Genomic DNA, 20,105 nt, shown 5'->3' on the forward strand with positions numbered 1-20,105 from the left:
TGAATTACCCTCAAGAAAATGTGAATTGTAATAATTCTTTAATTTAAAGATACACATTATTGTTTTATTATAGGATTAATAGTGCACTGAAATCCTAATATTTTCCACCCAGCTCACTCTTTATAACTCAACGGATAAGCGTAGTGAGCGCTGTAACTGAATCCAGAAGAATATTTCAATTAAACCATTACAGTATTACTAACACTGTATTTTTTGCTTTAAATTACTTCATTTCTTAAATGCACACACAAAACCAACAGTAACTATCTTTAGATGGCCCCACTGCAGCGGCAGCCTGTTTGGAGTTTTTGGTAACAGCTTCTCTTGTTTTGTGACAGAATGTTGTAGCAAACATTTATTTCCCACTAGGGAAAAATAACTCAATCTATCTTTGTGTTGCTGTTGCAGAAGTTAAACAACTTAACAGTTCACATAAGTCCCAGTGATGGTCTGTTGGTCCCAGAAGTGCATAGGGAAATACCTCTTCTCTCTGACAGCACTGTCAGGAGGGTAAACAAAGCCTGAAAACCGATAAAGAATTAACAATTATACTCCCTTTACATTGTAAATCCCACAAAATATCATATATATCAATAACATCAATGATTAGTTATATTTTTGTATGTCCAGCCGGGCAAACAGATGCAGATCATTATAAAAGTCCTTGATGGGTTCAGGGTTGGTACACGTTTTACAGGTCTCAGGGGAACACATCGGTGGGCAGCTGGAAGTCTTTGAAGGTGTAGAAGGAGATGTCTCCGTAGTCCACTACAGCAAAGACCACCGGGATGTCTCCACTCTGGAAGCTCAGCAGCTTGATGGCTCGCAGGTCTGGCACAGGGCCATCGAAACTGAGACACAACAGGGAGACAAAAGACCTTAGTTCTGTGAGAGACACGGGACACATGTGCTTCCACTCTAGGAAGTTGTGATGAATCTTTATTAGTATTCACTGACCAAAGAGGAATCAAAAATGTAAACAACAAAGATGAGACAAAAGCACCATTCATCTGCAACCTCTGTGATATTTCAGTCAGATGTCTGTTGTTTACTGTAAGCCAATCTTGAGTAAACATGCCCTCGTTCAATTTCTGCGATTGCTTACCTGCACACACACATCCGGGAGTAAGGTTTCCCCGGGTTGCTCTTCTTGAAGTCCGCCGCTGAATCGGGTTGGTAAACATTGAAACAAATCCTCCAGTCATCTGAGCCTTTTAACCTGAGCAGACAAAGCACAAGGTTATTCCCTGAATGATTCACTCACCGTGTAGTACATTAACATCGACCTCACTGTGTGTTTGGAAATCAAAAGACTTTTAGTTGTGATAGCGGTAAGACGAGCTCCGTTCACATTAAGTCACGTCACAAATAAGGCACATCATTAACTCCAGTCATTTGTATGCGCTTCTCTCATTTTTGAAAATGCTGCTTAAAAAATATTTTTTATTGTCTCGCCGTAACCTGAAGCAACACAATCGCAGCTCCCTTGCATTTTATTAACATAGGGGTTTCTGTTGTTGTTGTCTAAAAGCCAACTTGAGGCCATTTTATTCTTCAGCATTAAATCTATGCCATAGATACGGTGTAGAAGCGTACCTTATGACGTAGCCTGACGTGCACCTCTTAAAAAACGTAACTAATTTCCCCGCTGTGGGATGAATAAAGTATAATCTAATCTAATCTAATCTAATCTACAAGGTGGAGCATACAGCATATCTTAACAACTGTGAGTGGTCCGCTTGGTTTCCTCGTCATGTCTCTCTGTGGCTGGGCACAACATCTCCTCCACACCGTCTCTCATGTGGCATAGCAGCAATCTCAGTTAAAGTAAATGGATTGCATTTTATATATCGCTTTTCTGGTTTTAACCCTCCTATTGGCCTTGGGTCAAATTTGACCCATTTTCAAAACGTTTATATCTCAGAAAATTGGGTTGCTTTCAACAAAAATATTAAAAAACAGTCTTCACAAGTAAAATAAATGATCAGTTCAATACTTTTATTGAATATAGGGGTTTTTATGTAATGTTATGGCATTTTAAAAAAAGACAAAAATGACAGAAAAAGCTTCAATAACAAAAAATAAATAAACGTCATAAAAGCACAGAATTTTTTTTTGGGAAAAAACTGTCAAAAATATCGGGAAAAGCTCAAAATCATCAGGTGGCAAACAGGGAAAAAAGCATTCCGACAAAAGTTTGACCCAGAAAAACAAATGGTCAACGGGAAGACAACACAAGGGTTCACGGCTACTCAGAGCGCTTTCACATAGTACAGGAGCCACTCACACACATTCACACACATTCACACACTGTGGCTGACGCTGCTGTACAAGGTGCCACCAACTCATCAGATAACCACACACACACATTCAGACTCTGATTGTAGAGCATCGGGAGCAACTTGGGGTTCAGTGTCTTATGTAAGGACACTTTGACTTACAACGGCAGGGCCAAGGATCGAACCAAAAACCTTCCAGTTGGTAGGGGACCACTCTACCACCTGAGCCACAGGCGCCCCGGAGGTTTGAACCACAGTTTTTTAGCTTCAGCTCCAACACAAGCCGCTCAGTTGAAGTCGCCATTGTTTGAACACTAAAAAGAAGCTTTACATCTAAACCCTTCCGCCAACTTTTAGTGGCGTGACTGCAGAGTGACGCAGACACCAGCGTGCAAGTATTAGTGTTCACAATAATTTTTGTAGGCCAATTGCATGGCGGCTAAATACACTATGAATCAGCCTCTCCTGATTGAACTGGCATCAGATAAGGAAAATCATTTCCTCTTTTGACCAATTTTTAGTGTAACAACAGAAAAAAAGAAACAACAGATACCTGGACGCCCCATCGAGCAGATTCGTGGATTCAATCACACTGATTTTATCGAGCAGCTCCCCTTGAAGAAAAAACTAATGTCACTGACTTGAATCTAATTGATGTTGAATAAAATCCAGAAACTATATTAATTGAACTTTCCAGACTAGGTCCACGTGATCTCACCTGTGGGGAGTGGCTGTGTTGGGTCATGTAAAGGAGTGACTTCCCTGTCCCACAGGTGTTCTGGTCGGCCTTTACGCTTCCCCTGGCGCCTCGCCAGCAGCTCCTTGTACTCTGCCCAGTGTCTGCACCGCTGAACCTTAAAGGATTTTAAAATGTGATTCCCCATAATCCCGTTTTTTATATATGACTTGAAAATAAACTATGATTTCCCAGATCACGTTTACCACAGAATCTGTGTGGAAGCATTTTGATGTTATGTTGCTACAAACCTCTCTGTTTTTGTTGACGTCCAACTGCTGCCTCTGCTTGTCTTTTTCCCTCTTGTGCTCCCTTAAGGACATCTTCACCTTCCTCACGTTTATTTTTTGAGTCCAGGGGGCAATGTCACAGACTCCCACAGTCAAAGATCCAGGGAGCAGAGAGGGGTCTGGGGAGGCCAGGCAGCTGGAAAGGCACCCCGTGGATCCCAGGTCTGGGAAAGCGATGGAGCTGAAGTCCCAGCGTGAGGTCCTAGAGACTGGCCGCTGATCTGATTGGCCCCTGAGAACTTCCGTCATCCACCAGGTCCTGTCCCCGCCTTTGTGTGCTGAACTAGCAGTGGCAGTCTGGGTGCTCGAAGTCTCTGGGGACATCGTAAGGTGTGACTCAGGAAGTTTGTCCTCCTCCTCACCTTTGTAGCCGCGTTTGGCCCCCTCTCGTCTGTCAGTTGTAGATTCTTCTTGTGCTTCAGTGTTACTACAGCAAGAGCAAATATTGTGTAACTCTCTCAATTTACATAAAGAACCACCGCGCTCATTAATGAAGGACAATCAAACAAGTCAAGTTGTTATTTACACTCTCCAATGGGGCATTTCTGTTGAGTAATCAATGAGTTGACCAATTCAATATCCTGTATGTTGATATCACCTTGGACTCTGGGAACAAAGATTTCACTATTTGACACTTTACTTTTAGTTAAACGATTAAAAGGGAACCGGCAGCCCTAGGAGCATGGAGGCCAGGTGTGTGTGTGTGTGTGTGTGTGTGTGTGTGTGTGTGTGTCTGTGTGTTTCCAATTCAAAATTCCATACTTATGTTTCCAGACTATGTGGATGTCACCGTGCAAATAATAACTTCATTATTTAAATGCTAACTTATTTGAAAATCATATTAAGTACAGCCCAGCATTTCTGCAGCGCCCCTGTGGGTAGGTAGACTTCTATAGCTCATAAAAATAAATTTTAACTAAATAAAACCATGACATAACATAAAACGGTTCACTATGAACCCTATTCAAGAAACTAAAAATAAACTTTGTGCATGTTTTTTATCACAGTAACAGTAAGTATGGCCTGCAGCCTTCTTCTGACCGAACTAACGTTACAGTTTACTCTACGGAACCAGCTATCACATTGATCGTGAATTAAAGAGCCAAGCAAACAACAGCATAGGCTTGCCCAAACCACATTGAGGTACTGTACGTCTTTTGCCTTGCTGAAAATTATAAATCTCCCTGGTCTAAGTATTTTGGCTGAACTTTATATTTTAGAGAACAAATATGGTAGAAAGTCCCGAAACGCAAATATTTCTGCATACCCTCCTTTCTTTTTTCCATACTTATAACGTATACATTATTATTATTATTATTATTATTATTGTTATTATTCAGACCTAGAATTAATAAAATCAAATTCCATACTTTTCCAGGTTTTCCATACCTGTGTATGTGTATGCTTGCATAACTGTGTGGGTGCATGCTGGCAGCTGGGGGAACTGTCCAAAATTAGCACAGCCAATCAGCTGTCAGATCCGTGAAGAAGAAATGGAAAAGTGGTTTCATTTATTTTAATTTAAAATCCCTTCTTGCTGACCAACAGGCTCAACGGGGGGACTTACCCCTCCACATCTCTGGAAGCACAACTGGGCGCAGAGTCTAGAGATTTGTTTAGAACATCTTAGTTCTAATAGTAAGTCAGTTCAAATCGCCTTGATATGGGCATAAGTTGATCGGCCCTTCAGCGGTCCGATCGGCCCAGGTCCAGTACAGGGCATGTGTTTACCTGGGTGTCGGGCTGGCGCTGCGCTTCCTCTTCAGTTGTCTTCCTGCTCTGTCACGACACTGAGGCAGGTTTAGTTGCCTCGCATAGGAGGATGGCTCTGAACTGTAAGAACACACACACACACACACACACACACAAACACATTATGCACGCAAAATAGAAATGTTAACCCTCTGAGACATGAGATCATTTTTACAATTCACTGTCCGTCTGGTTTTATTTTCTACAAAAGCTTGTAAAACATCCACCCTGTTGTCTATAGTCAATCTGTAAAGATCATTTTTTTCAGGACAAACCGGGCTATTGTGGATATTCGGGTTGCAGTGAGGTCACTTGAATATTAAAAAAGGTTGTAGGGCCTTAAAGACAAATAAATAAATAAAACGGAACACATGAATCTGACAGATATGTATTGATATCACACACAAAGCAGTACAAGCCGAGCCAATCTCCTCTAAAACACTTCTCATATGTCTTGGGAGTCACACCGTCAAGAAATCAATATTATAACTTCTACGGTTGACAAAATACATACATGGAGAAAAAAAAGGCCAAAATGTATGCCAAATCTCAAACAGTGACGCCATTCTGCTCTGTATTCTCTGTAGAATGGTAACCGACTCTCTTTGATCAGACTACTCTGACCTGGAGTTATCTATCTTTCCTACAACATACTATCTTAGTTCTCGCCCAGATTGGATTCAAAGCTCAACAAACCTGAGAAAGGCTAGCTCTTTAGCTTTTAGGTGCAAAAATCGGTAAGTTTCTGTCTTTGTGGTTATTACATGATTGAAATATGAATCAGAGGTGCCGTTTTGGATCGTTTACGATCCTTTCGGTTCCTGCATCCATTTTGACAGAATTCGTCTCTCTATACACTACATAATGAAGTGCATGTATACAAGGGAATTAAATATTGGTATAGATTATAGATCGATTAATGGAATACACTGCTTTCATTTCTGTCTGCAGAAAAGTGCTTGGCCAACCAACCGATTATCTTCTAGTTTAATATCTGACTGTATTTTCTAATCCTGTCTGAATGGGGCGCTGAGATTGTGTTACCTTGGATCGAACCTGTGCACCACATATCCAAGCCTCTTCAAATGCCCGAACACCTTTGTGATTAAAAGAGTCGTTAGACCAGTTTGGCAGTGCAGTCGTCCTTAAGAACATCTGTTGGGACATATACTCGTACCTGATATTGCTGGAGGCTCACTGTGCTCGAGGACAGAAACCTCTCGTAGCCGTCCTGGATGGACAGCGGCAGGTCCCGGTAAAACACCTGCACGTTTCCCTGTTCACACAGCCACTCACAGATGTCATCAGTCAGTATTTTATAGATCACGTGTGCTATCTGAATAGTACTGACTAACACAACGAACGATGTGTAAACCACACCCTAGGGAACAGGTTTTAACTGCTACTCACACACTCCATCAGGTAGAGAGCCTCTTCAGGGAGGAGGAACTGCTTGCCTTTGGCAGAAAAGCCCATCGTCTGCCAAAACTTTCCCTACGTAAAAATAACAAGTGCTGTAAGACACAGTATCATTTGACTAGTGAGGTCAAAGAGAGGTGTGTGTATTGAAAGATTGTTTCATTTATCGATACAGTACTCACAGCTGGAGACTGAAGCTCCACAATCTGCTCACTTGGAATCCATGTGGCCTTTACTAGGTTTCCTCTACAGTCAAATAAAAACAGACAGTATCTATTTCACTTCAGCACAACCTGACCTTCTACTAGAGCTGGGCAATACATCGATATCATATCAATATTGTGATCTGAGACTAGATATCGTCTTAGATTTATATATTGCATAAATGTTGTCTTTTCCTGGTTTTAAAGGCGGCATTACAGTAACGTGATGTAATTTCATGAACTTACCAAACAGTTGTATTATTAGCTTTTACCCAGTTAGTCATTATATCTACATTACTGATGATTATTTATCAAAAATCTCATTGTGTAAATATTTTGGGAAAGCCCTAATAGTCAACACTACAATATCGTTGTGGTATTTATATGTCAAGGTATGTGGTCAAAGATATTGTGATATTTGATTGTCTCCATATCGCCCAGCCCTACCTTCAAACCAAACATCATTGGCAAAGCTTATCATGAAATAGAAAAAGGAGAATAGCCTTTCTCTGGCCACCTAAAAAAGGGAAAACTAAAGCTCAGTAGGGCTGCAGAGCTGGTGAGAATGCTCTCCTCACTCTCATCTCTGTGAAAGACGCCCTTGGTGCAAGAATGCAGGCTTTTTGTGTGATACTTTCCTTTACTTTTTTAATATGGTAAATGTCTACAGACATAGCATATACAGTGGCTTGAGGACGTTTACTCACCCATGCTAAAGTTGATTAAAAAGAGGAATAAAAAAAAAAACATTTTTTTGGAAATTGATCTTAATGTCTTAATTCAAAAAATGTAGGAAAATCCAACTTTTTAAGGACACCAATTTTCTTTGAGAATGAATAATGTATTGTAAATACATACATGTTCTTCCTTAAAATACAGGGGGCATAAGTTTACACACCCCTATGTTCAATTTCCAAAATTCTTTAAATAAAGGCATTAAGATCAATTTCCAAAAGATGTTATGACCTATTCTTGCCACTGCACACATATGGTATATACATATGGGGGGTGGGTGGTTCTGTGTGTAGTTGTTTTATAAAACAATGTGTGGTATAATTTCTTAATTCAGTTTGGGAATCTTTTTTTTCTTCCTGTTGTACCCTAGACGTATATACAACATACCAATATCCTGTATGTTTGTATTTCTACTTGGAAAAACAAACTAAACTAAACTGACATTATGTGCAGTCATTTGACTCATTATTAACATGAAATGTTGATTAATGGAGCATTAAAGATTTCCTATCCTTCAGCTTCTACTTTCCACTCATTTCACTGGGTTCAAATTAAAACCTGCAGAGCTGTGAAAGTCGCTCGACTCTGTAATCCATCACGCAGCACATTTATTCTTCTTTACTTTTTGCAGAGCAATGAGTGCTTTAAAAGCTCCTTATTGTTGAAGCATTCACATCATCATTTATGATTACTTATTGTCTGTGTTTCCCAGTCGATGCCAACAGAGCTCATGGATGTTACCCCTGGATGGACAGATGCTACGCCTGTGCTACTCACAGCTTCTCCACTCTCTCCTCAGATACGAGGCTCCAGTGCTCATTCAGACTCTGCTCAAGCCGCTGTCTTTGCTCGTCTGAGTCATCGGGAAAGAAGTCCTTCGGTCCTCTGACTGGGATCTTGTGACTCCTGGACCGGGCTGCAAACAGTTCAGATGGACTGGAATTTCAAGAAAGAAAATCCCATTCAGTTCTGACATTTGATGTCTTTTTATTAGGAATCGACCAATACTGTTATTTAAAGGCTGACACCGACTAATAGTAGTTAATGAAACTGAGAACCTATACATGGAAAAACGAAATTCCAAATAAGTTTGGAATGTTACAAACCCCAACACAAAACTTATGTTGACATGCTTAAGCAATTATTTATTAAATTAGAAACTTTCATCACTGATAATCTGCAGACTGCCAAAAACATCTGACAAATGTGAAAATGTGTGTCGGCTCCGTAATCCCCCGTCCATCAACACCCACCAGGACCGGATTTGTTGCGGAACGGCTGCGGCCATGACGGACAGCTGAAGTCACGAGGACACACCAGATCTCACAAATTCATCTAGAGTAGAACCTCAAAACCTAAAGTTTGTTCCATCCACAGGAGTAGAGGGGAAACAACTCTGTGCTGTGTTTTCCGCCGTGAGCACAGTGTATTTTGTTATGAAAATTAACCAGATGTTTTATTTTTTGTGCTCGACTTCCTGTCCCACACTATCTGCCGTGTGCTGAAGCTCTGCGTATCTGCCCCGGTATCTGGTGCGGATTGTCGGAGCTGGGACGGAGTCGGAACCTTGGCTTTAATGGAAACCTAATGACTCCGCGGACGTTCCGGAGCAGATCCGGAGCAGATCCGCAGACGATCTGCGACCGGTGGAAATTGGCAAAACATTTAAACATAAACTGAAAGGATTGGGTAAAAACCATGTTTTGTTTTTTATTCAATTTCTTAGAGTCGTTGCAGAGGTGGTCACTCTTTAATGATTTAAAGACACAAGCCTTTCTCTCTTTAGTAAAGAAAGGCTGAGTTTGTAATTGTCGGAAAAAAGTCTCATCAAGAATCTAACATGCTATGCATTCAGAAACATGCTAACCATTTATAATTCTTAAGGAAATCAAAATAATTAATTTTATGAACATCTTTCTCCGTAGCACTGTGGAGGTATGGCAATGGCAGACGACTAGATCATGACTACAGGATCTACAGGTATTTGTTGTGTGAAAAGCTGCTAATAATTAAAGTATGGTGTGTTTCCAGTGTTATTGGGAGTCATACATGCTCATCATGACTCACACTCATGAGACCTGGCCCAGACATGTTATTCAACAGTGGTGAAGGAAGTATTCAGATCCCTTTTTTAAGATAAATCGTTTGGTTTATAACATTTTTTTTTTTTAATTAAAAAGAAAGAAAAAAAAACTACCAAGTTTCTCACAGTCAAAGGTGATGTCTTTTATGTCTTTAAGGTGATTGTCTGTATTTTTCTCGAACCCGAACTTTAGTTTAGTGTTTCTAAAAAAAAGAAAAGCAGAACATTTACATATGTGAGAGGCTGAAAACATGTTTTCATGAAAAATTAGTCGATTATCTTTCGGTCTAGCCTAATTGTTGCAGCTTACAGCTTGACTGTTTTATCTTTACATCACACGCTTGTATTTGTATTTCTTTTACAGCTACGATATTTTAGAATGTATCTAGCTATTTATATATCACATGCTGTTGTTGTCTATATACCCGTACTGTTACATTTAAATCTTTGCTATTTTATTATTGTTTCTACAGTATGTCTTTACCATTTTATCTTTCCTCTGTACTCGAGTCTCACTATGCAAATCTCTACTTCTATGCGACTTCCTGTTGAAATACAGTTGAACGTTACCTTTGAAGCCTACGTTTTACTGCAGGACTTTTAACGTTAATGTTACTTGTAAGTATTTGTATTTGTAAGTAATTGTATTTTTTACAGAGTGGTAACATTCTTATTACTTTTTGCGGAGCTGAATATACTGCCTCTGCACACAACCGAAAATAACCATAATAATTCAAAAGAATATCAAGGTAACGTAATGTTCACACAGACGCACAGTCCATGGACTACCACCATAACACTAGCTAACTAAGCTAACTTTAGCTAACAAACCGTCCCACCACGGGACAAACGTTAGAGCTCGTACAACGTAAAATATACGACACAGTCACTAAACGAGGAGATATCTAAAATGTATAATCTCCTGTCAGTGAATCTACTTATATTTCCCAGAACAGACAGCTACGCACCTTAATATTTCACTGTAGAACTGTAACTCTGTCTTGTTTATGTCCGCCATGTTTACCACATAGGTTTACCACATGGCTACAGTGCAGTTTCCTCTGGGTCCTGACGCCCGCCAAGTTCCAGAGCGTCGGTAATTACTTTAACTGTCTATTGTATTTACACGTAGTTACCAACCCTGCTGGCAGGGGGCGCTGATGTACACATCTTTTTTTGACATTGTTTCCAAGGAATACACAACGTTAATTCAACATTACCCCATGTATATAACTACCACTTTTCACTGATGTCCAAGTGTTTATGTCATCAGAATTTTTAACCCTTGTTGTCCTCTCGGGTCAAAAACGCACAACAATTTTGTATTTTTGTTCCTTTTTCAGACTTTTTTTTGTAGTTTTCACCAACACCACCAATTACTACGACTAGTTTTACAGTACTTTTTGCAATTCATGGTCAATAACCCATATACCTATATAGAATTATAACTTATATTTGAGTTACAAAAGCAGAAATTATTTTGACCAATAGTTAAGATCAGAGGAGCGTACAGATGAGTTTAGTCAGGAATGAAAGTGATCAATTTGATTTGCTAAGAGCGTCCAATCCAATTTTTGAGGGAATTTGGTTAGAAAGAAACCCATATTTCAGATATAGACATTATTTAAAGGGGTCAAATTTGACCCAAGGACAGCCGGAGGGTTAAGAGGAATGGCAAATAGGAGATACACATTTGTGTTTTTATATAAAGTTAGTTCAGTTCATGTTTATTGTCCCCGTGGGGAAATTATATTGCAGTAAAAAAATCACATGGTATTAAAAAATTAGGACAGGTAAGGCAAGCAGGAAGAAAAAAACACAACATATGTACATTACCACTCATACCATAGACTATGTAGTGTGTGGGGGGAGGAGGGGAGACGTCCAGACCAGCTGGGAGAAAGAGAAATTACAATAAATACACAAAATATATCTATCATCGAACGGGACCTTCATTATTAAGGAGTTAAATGGCCTGTGGAACAAAGGAGAGCTTGGATCTGTTTTTTTTAAACAAAGGAGCACAGTATCGTCATCCTGTGGTAGCAGTTCAAATGAATAGGAAATGTGTATATGTTTATATATAGCCTGGACTTAATTTGTTTTACAAAATGCAGTTTGTGTTATGTTTTTGTCGCTTTTGACAATGCTTCAGTGGCTACTGGTGGCTAAAAGTGAATAGAATAGAATAGAATAGAATAGAATAGAATAGAATAGAATGCCTTTATTGTCATTATACACAAGTGCAGTACCTGTGCAAGGAGATTCAAGCAACCCCTTTACAGTGTAAACAGAAAATATAAAATTATAAACATATGGAGAAGTATGGAGAGAGTGGAATTTCTTCCCTCATTAGAAATTCTTTGGGAAATGAATGGGAAATGTACTTCTGGAACCTAAGGTCTCTTGGAGGAGGGGCGGGACTGTTGAGGTCCGTGTGGTCTAATGTTGAAATATGGCATTTATTATATTAATATATTTAAAAAAATTTTTTTTGAAGTTTTGACGTTTTGAAGTTTTTGAAGTTTTCAGTAAGTTGTGGATGTGCACCAACTTCATAACAAATTTATTTGGGTCCAATTTTGTTTCTTTGTATTATTTATTTAAATGTATATATATTTATTTTAAGTACATACATGTACATTTGTTTTTCACTGAATTATATTTAAATGGAAGAAATCTAATGTTTAAAAGACAAGTAAAACAAAAAGGTTCAATGCAAGGTGTTTTCAAAGTCAATAAGTAATCGTGATATCAATATCAACCAAACTTAACAGGATTATTGCACTTTTTTTAGTTGATACTTTTTGATAATATGGCTTCAACGTCAGTAGATTAACTATTATCCCTGAAAACCAGAAGAAAGAATCTCAGGTAAGAACTGCCTGGTGCTCCATCACCACTGACGTATGAATGGGTTTGTGCTTATTTAATTAAACATTTGTCTGGCAATATGCACCACCACCATCTTTAAAAAATCATTTTAAATGAATAATGCTTAGAAGAACTACAAGTCCCACATCAGGTCAGAAAAAGTATTCATTATGCACCATATGGCAACTTGGCTGTTGTGACAAGTGGTAAATAACAGTGTAGCATTACATTATGAGAACTTGAAGGACTTTAGCGCACTCTTGTGGAATTTTAAGATATTTTCAGGAGAGCAGGAGAAATGTACACACACACACACACACACACACACACACACACACCACTTGCTTTGTCTCCTTTGCGGTTTAGGGAACTAATCCCCCTGAAGAACCATTTCCAGTGCAATACAAAAGAATGTCTTGAGAAATACCCTGGGTCCAGTGGGATTTTCGGATCAGGGATTAGATCAAATCTTGGATCAAATCTTGGAAATGGGTTTTTCAAAAGCTAAAGAGGGATTCCAGACTAAGATCAGACCATGAGATCCGATTTTACGTTTGATCTGGATCCAACCTGCCCTTTGGATTTATCACAACTTTGAACTTGATTGGGATCTATGGGCCAGTAGTTCATACGTAAGCCGATCGGATTTTGGTTATCTGATTGGATCAAATCTTGAAAATGGGTTCAAAGGGGAAAGAAGGAATCTGAATCCAGATTAGATCACTGAATCCAGTCTGAGTTTTAATTTGGATCAAACCTTCAGTTTGTGTTTTTTTAAACTTGTCAGTAGGATTTGATAAAAAAAAACAGGATTTGCCTGATCCCAACAGGGGGGTAGGATTTCAAGGTGGATTCCAGGAAGAAAATGTGGTAAAACTTTAAAATTGGTCAAATAATACAGTTGTATCATTTAGTTTATATACTTTCATTTATACTTTGCACATAACTTGTGTAACCGTGATGAAGTAGATACATAAATATACAATTAATGTAAAGTAGACACAGGCTACCAATTAAGCTGTTCAATATAGTAAAGTAAAAATGAAATAAAAAGGATCTTGTCTCCATGAAACAATCCCCCAAACACATTTTAATGACAAACAAAAATAACGTATATTCATTTCAAAGGAACTATTGGACTTTTAGCCTTTTTTAAGATGTTTTCAAAATATCCACAATTTTGTGGCTCAAATGAGGGGTCATAAAGGAAAGTATGAACTGAAGTGGATGTTTATGTTATTTTTGTGTTTTGTCTCATAATAAGAACCACTTCCAGTGACCCCATGCTGGCTCTTCTAGCTGTTCTTCACATAGCTGGTAGTCCACGTTGTGATATGTTGTCCCATTTAGAGCACTGGCAATGCAGATTTGGTAATCTTGAAAACTGTGGATCTGGATCAGGGTGAGCCAGTCCAATGTTGCTTTGAAAAACCGGCATAAAAGTAAAAACGGATTACCTGATGCTGAATAACAAAAAATGGGATTTCCAAATCCAGATAATTTTGATCCAGATTGAATGTTTTTGTGGGTTCAGCTGTGATTTTTTTTTAACCAAATTCAATTAGAGAAGTTTTTGTTTTTTTAAGTGAATGGTCACATCATCAATGTTCACCGATATACATTTCTATATTTGAAGCATATATGCAGAATGTCACATCTAATATATATAATACTAATAGATAGTATTATATTATGTAAGAAAATTGCTGACCCTTGTGTTTTTTCTGATTGATTTGTCACTTTTCCCGTGCTTTGGGCCATTTCTTTTTTTAACCTGAGCTGGTTTACTAAAAGGTTTTACACTTATTTTTGGAATGAATGCTCAACAAACAAACCTCATGCAGTGTACAAGTTCAATCATTATGTGGCCTTGTGTCTACGGCTGTGGCTCAGTGGTATAGCGGTTGCCTGGTTGGTGGTTCAATCCCTTGGCTTGTTGTCCCATGTCAAGGTAACTTTGTCCTTGGGCAAGTTGTCCCCGATGCTTTACACTGCTGAGCATTGGAGTGTGAGTGTTTGTCCGATGAGTAGGAGGCCACAGTGTATGAAGGGTTAAAAAACTGTTATGCAAAAAAGTGTTATGCAAATATAGTATATTTACATATTATGTTAAACGATTAGTTGGATAAAAACAACCAACCTTTAATCTTGTTGTAAATATATTTACAGCACAATGAATGGTGTACACGAAAAAGACGTTTGATGAACACATGTCAGGCACGGACGGGGTTCGAACCCGCGATCTTCGGTTTACGAGACCGACGCCTTACCACTTGGCCACCGCGCCTGGCAGTGTAAATGGGTCACTTTATGCACACTTCAATCTCATCCGCCAGGTGAAGCACAGTACCTCAAAAACAACATTTAGTAAACTTTGGGGTTGGAAATGTATTTTCTACTATTTACACCATTTGGGAGATAATGAGATTAAATTCCGAACCCATTCCAATAAAAACGCACCACGACAGATTACTTGTATGGAGCCGAATATCACAGCAGATGGCCTTTGTGATAATAAAAGGTCGCATTTATGTATTCATTATATTTTTATGGTCCAAAAAGTCTAGCAAGTGAAGCTGACATAAAGTTTGGCGTAACGTGACCTTTCTCACGAGAAAGGGAACTTCACCGTGAACACAACCGGAAGTAGATATAGAGGAGTATGATTCATTTCCATGCATCGGATGGTGTAAAGATGGTGCGATCCTAAAACATTTTACAAGTAGCTCATGCTGTAAGTAATATTGGTTTTAAAATAACAGTGCTAGTACGGTAAGACCAAATCTGTACACTAGAGCTAGGCGTTAGCTTGCTAGCAGAGGATGATTCAATAACGTTGTTTGGTTATTTTCGTTCACGTAGTCCGGCTGTTGCTAGGATGTCAGTTACATTGTAACCTCATACTTCATAACCTTATGCTAGTTTGAACATATTTAACAGCGTTTCAGCAAGTCGCGCAACGCATGCCTAACTGTATTTAAAAAATGTAGAATTGAATAAACCCGTACTAGATAGACGAGTTCACGTAGGCAAAGCATTAGTAAGACTTCTTTACACGTCATGGTGAGCCATTTTTTCATTCGGCATAACAAATAATGTTAATCTATAAAGCTGTTTAACTTTACATGGACGATAACTGTGTCGGTATATTGATATTATATATATTATGTTATACTTTAACAAAACGCGTGCTGTTTAAATGAATTGTTCCAATGAAATTACAATTTAAAAAGTAACAATTTGAGTTATGGTCTTGTTTTTACATATTTGTTCATGCGATTTGCTATAATGTGTTTTGTAAATTGAAAAAAATGTATATATTTCAACTTTACATTTACATTACAACAACAAAAATATATGAAAGTAATGCCTGCAACTTTTAAAATATACCTCTGTTAAAACATGATTAAATTACACTTTTGCACATTACTCAAAGTAAGTAACTTCTGTGCAATATCACTGACAGAGGGGACTTTTCCATACTTGAATCGCATGCCAGGAAAATTATAATACTTTGGAAAGATCCAACATTTCTCAGTGCCCCGTTCAGATCTTGGTCTGCCTTGTGTTCCAGTTTTTGACAGAGCCTGTCTGACCTGCTGTACCTGTCCGCTTCACAATGCCGCTGGTGTTGGACGCAGTGTGGGCGGTGTGGAGCATTGGAGCTGGCGTCTATGACTACTTTCACACCAGTGCCATGGAAGAGAGGATCCACACACTGGAAAACGTCCTCTCGATCCACCAGTTTGTGATTACGGGCCTGTCGGCAGGTCTCATCCTGCTCATAACCTACGTACTCTTGAGAAAACACTGACACCCCACTGACCATGGCCAAACTCCCCCTGCAACAGGTTTTATTGCAGGATGCCATCTGTACCCGGAGTTCTTTCTGTGCCTGTGCTGTCCAGAGTGATTGGATTATGTGACTGCTCACACTGAAGATCAAGCATGTTCAGCAATGATCAGGACGTCCCACATGACGTCAGGAGCACTGATGGGAAACAACAAAGCTCCATGAGGACTCTGTACCCTGTTGGTTGTGGCCACTCGGTTTGTCTGTCCCTCTGTCCTTCTGTTTGTTTGTCTCTGTGTTTTGGATGTGAAACTGGCCCGGCTAAAACTTACACAAAATCATAACTGCTTCTCAAGACCACTTTGCACTTTTTTGCCAAGCTTGAAGGACTCATTGCCCCCCCCGCCCCCTCCCAGTGTGTGAGAGGAGTGCATTTCCTTGAGCCGATATTTGGAGCCGATACTGCTTTTCCTCCCTCAATTTACATCATAAAAATTACAATTAGAATTTGAAACTTTGGATTTCACTATGGTTGCTAACACGTTTAATATTATCACAAGATCACAACGTAATTACCTCAAGATCAACAGTTTTTTTCATGTTTTATTTTAAGATTATAGTGCTTATTCATTTCTCTTAGGGCATTAACCTGTGATACTTACGTCCATATGTCATTATCTTGACTTAGCTCATATCCCAACTTTTTTTGAGATAATGGTGGTCATAAGATAGGTGTGACTGTGTAGATAAGTCTTTAATCCGGACTATTTTGGACTTTAAAGTCTACTGTACTGAAAGAAAACAGCATTATAGGTGAATCTCTCTCTTTGAATATTAGGCTTACAAAACAAAACGATTAAGTTGGGACCTCGAAACAGCAGGCTTTAATAAAATATGGACGCTCTCTGTTTTAATAATCCATCACTAGCTCCATCCTGCACTGGAATTTCAAAGGTAAAGAGTGTGGGTTGTGTCTTTTCTAATAGCTTTTAATTGGTTGGTGATGTGATTGATTTTGAAATAAATGGTGTGTTATACCTTTTTTAAAGGTCCTATGACATGCTGCCTTTTGGATGCTTTTATATAGGCCTTAGTGGTCCCTAATATTGTATCTGAGGTTTTACACGTATCACCCTTTCTAGCCACTGGGGGACCATAGGCTGGGGGAACTCATATTATTGTTAAAAAACCTCATGAAGTGACATTTTCGTGCCATGGGACCTTTAACGTTGGTGTCGGATCTGAAGTCAGCACATCCAACATCTGTCTGAGCTGTGAGAGGCACAGACAGTGTTGTTATCATCCTGTTGTTCCAGGTGACAGACCTGGAACAACAGGATGAGCACAATTAAACACTAAAGAAATGGAACACACTGGTGAAATTAATGTATCCTTCATGTGATTTAATGTTTATTCCTTCCATGCTAATGAGAATGGATTAAAAATGTAGGATGGAGGTCAATGGGTTTTATTTATTTGTTTTGAATTTGTCTACCTTTACATGTTCCCAAACACTGATACCAGTCTGTCCAATCCAAATGTCGTCCATCATGTTTGTGTTGAAAAAAAAACATTCTAACTGATTTAATCCAGTTTCGTTCCCTTTTACTACCTGCTTCCCCTGGTTGTTCATCCGTTGTGTACTGTGTGTATTACTGTATGTTACTTTGACAAACCACTACCATGGCTAACTGTTGAAGGGAATATGTTTGAATAATAAATCATAACTTATAGTCCAATTGGTGTGTGTTTTAATTATAAACACGTTGTTCCATGTCGTGATTAAGGAGTCCGTTTTTTGTGTTATATAGATCGTCCGCAGTGGAAAGAACAGGGCCGGCCCTCGACAGCGGGGGGTGTTTGGGGGCCCGCCTCATTGTGACGTGTAAATATTAATCACACGGCATGTAATAATAAGCTTGTAAAGACTAAAAACTACTAGCAGAAACACTATGTTCAAATAGACTACAGTAAATACAATATTTGTCTTTTACCCTCAAAGCCTCAAATGTATTCACCCCAGAATCCTGGGAGAGCTCGTTCCCTAGGGGACAGTTAATTATGTGGTTAGCCTGGTTGTCCCTTTCACATCTGAGCTTTGTTTTTTTGTCACTATTTTGGCAAAAATGGCACATTTTAAATTCTTTTGTTGACCCTTGTGTTGTCTTCCCGTGAACCATGAACTTGTCCTTCCAGGTAAAAATCGAAAAAGAACATTACTTTGTGCTTTTCCGATGTTTTTGTAGTTTTTTCTGATTGATTTGTCACTTTTCCCGTGCTCTGGGCCATTTTTTTTTTCAACCTGAGCTGGTTTACTAATAGGTTTTACACTTATTTTTGGAATTAATGCTCAACAAACAAACCTCATTTAAATCAAATTATACATAAGTTTTTGGTTAAAAAGGCAGAAATTATGAATTATTTTGACTAATAGTTAAGATCAGAGGATGTTAAGTGGATCACAGATGGGTAGATGTCAAGTTAAGTCCGGATACTGCTTTTGGAAACCAAAAAAAAAAAAAAAATTGTGTATGAAATCATCCATGTTTTTCTTGGGCAATTTGGTTGAAAGAAATCCATATTTCTGATATAAAGCCCTTTGAAACGGGTCAATTTGACCCAAGGACAACACAAGGGTTAAGGTCAGTTGCATTTTTATTTTGTTATTGTCTGCTTCCATCTTGTGCTTTTTTCCATGCATGTCATGTTAATGTGATGAAAAGCAGAATGTTTGCAGAACGAGAGGTTTTAATTCCACAAGAAGGAAAAGTGCCTTGCAGAACATAAGGGGAAAATACAGGAACAATGCTATAGTTATGCAGTTAAAGGGGGTATGATGGTTACAAATTATACATGTAACTGACACAACACATAGCACATCAGAAGACTATGAAGGCTAAGGATTTCTCTATGAAAGTCTGTTCCATATTGTGCACTCGAAGCTCCCTCAGACTGACATTTCAACATTGAAAATGAATGAGACACACTGTCAGTGAGTTCCTTGGCTTTCAGTCGTTTAGACCCACTCACAGACGCAGACTGGTTAGTTTATGTCGCAGGCTGCTGAGAAACACAGTGGAAATGTATCACCATGCAGTGTACAAGTTCAAGCCCTGTGCTCACGAGCTATTTTAGTGCTCATTATGTTTTGGGGTCAGTGGTTCAGTCCTGTGCAGACAGCGTTGTGCTCATCCTGAACCATATCAGGAGGAACCGTGTAATATCTCTTTTAGTCTCCACTTTCTTTAGATATTTCAACAAGAAATTCGAATGTTTCTATGGATTTATGTTTAAGGACAAATCTTTAAATATTCAACCAATTATACCAAATTCGATTCCACATGAACTACAAATGTTTGATGTGATGTGGTGTAAGTTATTATAAGATGTGTGATGATTAATTTCTGAATGCAAGCGTGAAATCGGCTCTTTGATACTCGCTTTTCAAGACTATAAATTGCAACCAATCAGTGGCTACATAGGCTTCTAATTTGCATCCATTTTAACTGGTGAATGTCACAAAATTAGGCCTACTATATTTATAATAATTTAAAATTATTTGCCGTCCCATTATGCACAACTCATCTTTCTGTTATTTAAAACTTTTTGTCCCACACTGAATTAGGACTTTACTTGAGTCAGCGAGGTATATTTATTTATTTTTAATATTGGTTTGTGTCTGCAGGCGGCAAATGTGCATCTGCCTACAGTAGAATGAGACCAATGTATCCCACCAATGAGAGCTCGGGCTTTTACTAACAAGCACAATGATTGGGTGGAGCTGCAAGAAGGCGGGATCTTTCAACACAATCCGTGGAGGCTTCAACATGGCTTCAACCTCCATTTGTTTTAAAATCGGCGAAGTAAGAGCTGAGAAAACGGAACTCAGATGGAGGTTGCCTTCAAAATAAAAGCATTTACAGGATGAAAATAACATTTTC

At 38.8% G+C, this 20,105-nt stretch overlaps 1 protein-coding gene, 1 long non-coding RNA gene and 1 other non-coding gene across 4 annotated transcripts; 1 reads left to right on the plus strand and 2 right to left on the minus strand.

Moving 5' to 3' along the window:
* Positions 1-337: 337 nt before the first annotated feature.
* tsen54 (TSEN54 tRNA splicing endonuclease subunit) lies at positions 338-10,584 on the minus strand. 2 transcript variants are annotated; one of them, XM_034893859.1, is made up of 12 exons: positions 10,466-10,584; positions 8,192-8,350; positions 6,659-6,722; positions 6,468-6,551; positions 6,235-6,333; positions 6,102-6,154; positions 5,037-5,138; positions 3,267-3,732; positions 2,998-3,133; positions 2,833-2,893; positions 1,106-1,219; positions 338-851 (listed from the first exon to the last, which is right to left on the minus strand). In XM_034893859.1, exons 1-12 carry the CDS (start codon positions 10,513-10,515, stop codon positions 701-703), a joined length of 1,539 nt encoding a protein of 512 aa, XP_034749750.1. In that variant the 5' UTR covers positions 10,516-10,584; the 3' UTR covers positions 338-700. The 2 variants fall into 2 exon arrangements, with proteins under 2 accessions (XP_034749750.1, XP_034749751.1); XM_034893860.1 differs by lacking the exon at positions 338-851 and having other exon boundaries at positions 1,111-1,358; positions 2,802-2,893.
* A 4,002-nt stretch (positions 10,585-14,586) lies between these two features.
* On the minus strand, positions 14,587-14,658 carry trnat-cgu. Its single transcript has one exon. It is a non-coding gene; the product is annotated as a tRNA-Thr (tRNA).
* A 287-nt stretch (positions 14,659-14,945) lies between these two features.
* Positions 14,946-16,349, plus strand: LOC117957817. The gene is made up of 2 exons (XR_004659598.1): positions 14,946-15,105; positions 15,946-16,349. It is a non-coding gene; the product is annotated as an uncharacterized LOC117957817 (long non-coding RNA).
* Positions 16,350-20,105: the final 3,756 nt, after the last annotated feature.

Source organism: Etheostoma cragini, chromosome 15 (assembly GCF_013103735.1).
Source record: "Etheostoma cragini isolate CJK2018 chromosome 15, CSU_Ecrag_1.0, whole genome shotgun sequence".
Lineage (NCBI taxonomy): Eukaryota > Metazoa > Chordata > Actinopteri > Perciformes > Percidae > Etheostoma > Etheostoma cragini.

Bases quoted from the DNA above. Each gene is read 5' to 3' on its own strand.
- tsen54 (XM_034893859.1), bottom strand. From the start codon at position 10,515: ATGGCGGACATAAACAAGACAGAGTTACAGTTCTACAGTGAAATATTA. The intron at 5,139-6,101 runs GTAACACAATCT...GTGTTCTTACAG, and splicing joins GTGCACAGGTTCGATCCAAG to TTCAGAGCCATCCTCCTATG. The intron at 852-1,105 runs GTAAGCAATCGC...GTTGTGTCTCAG, and splicing joins TCCCGGATGTGTGTGTGCAG to TTTCGATGGCCCTGTGCCAG.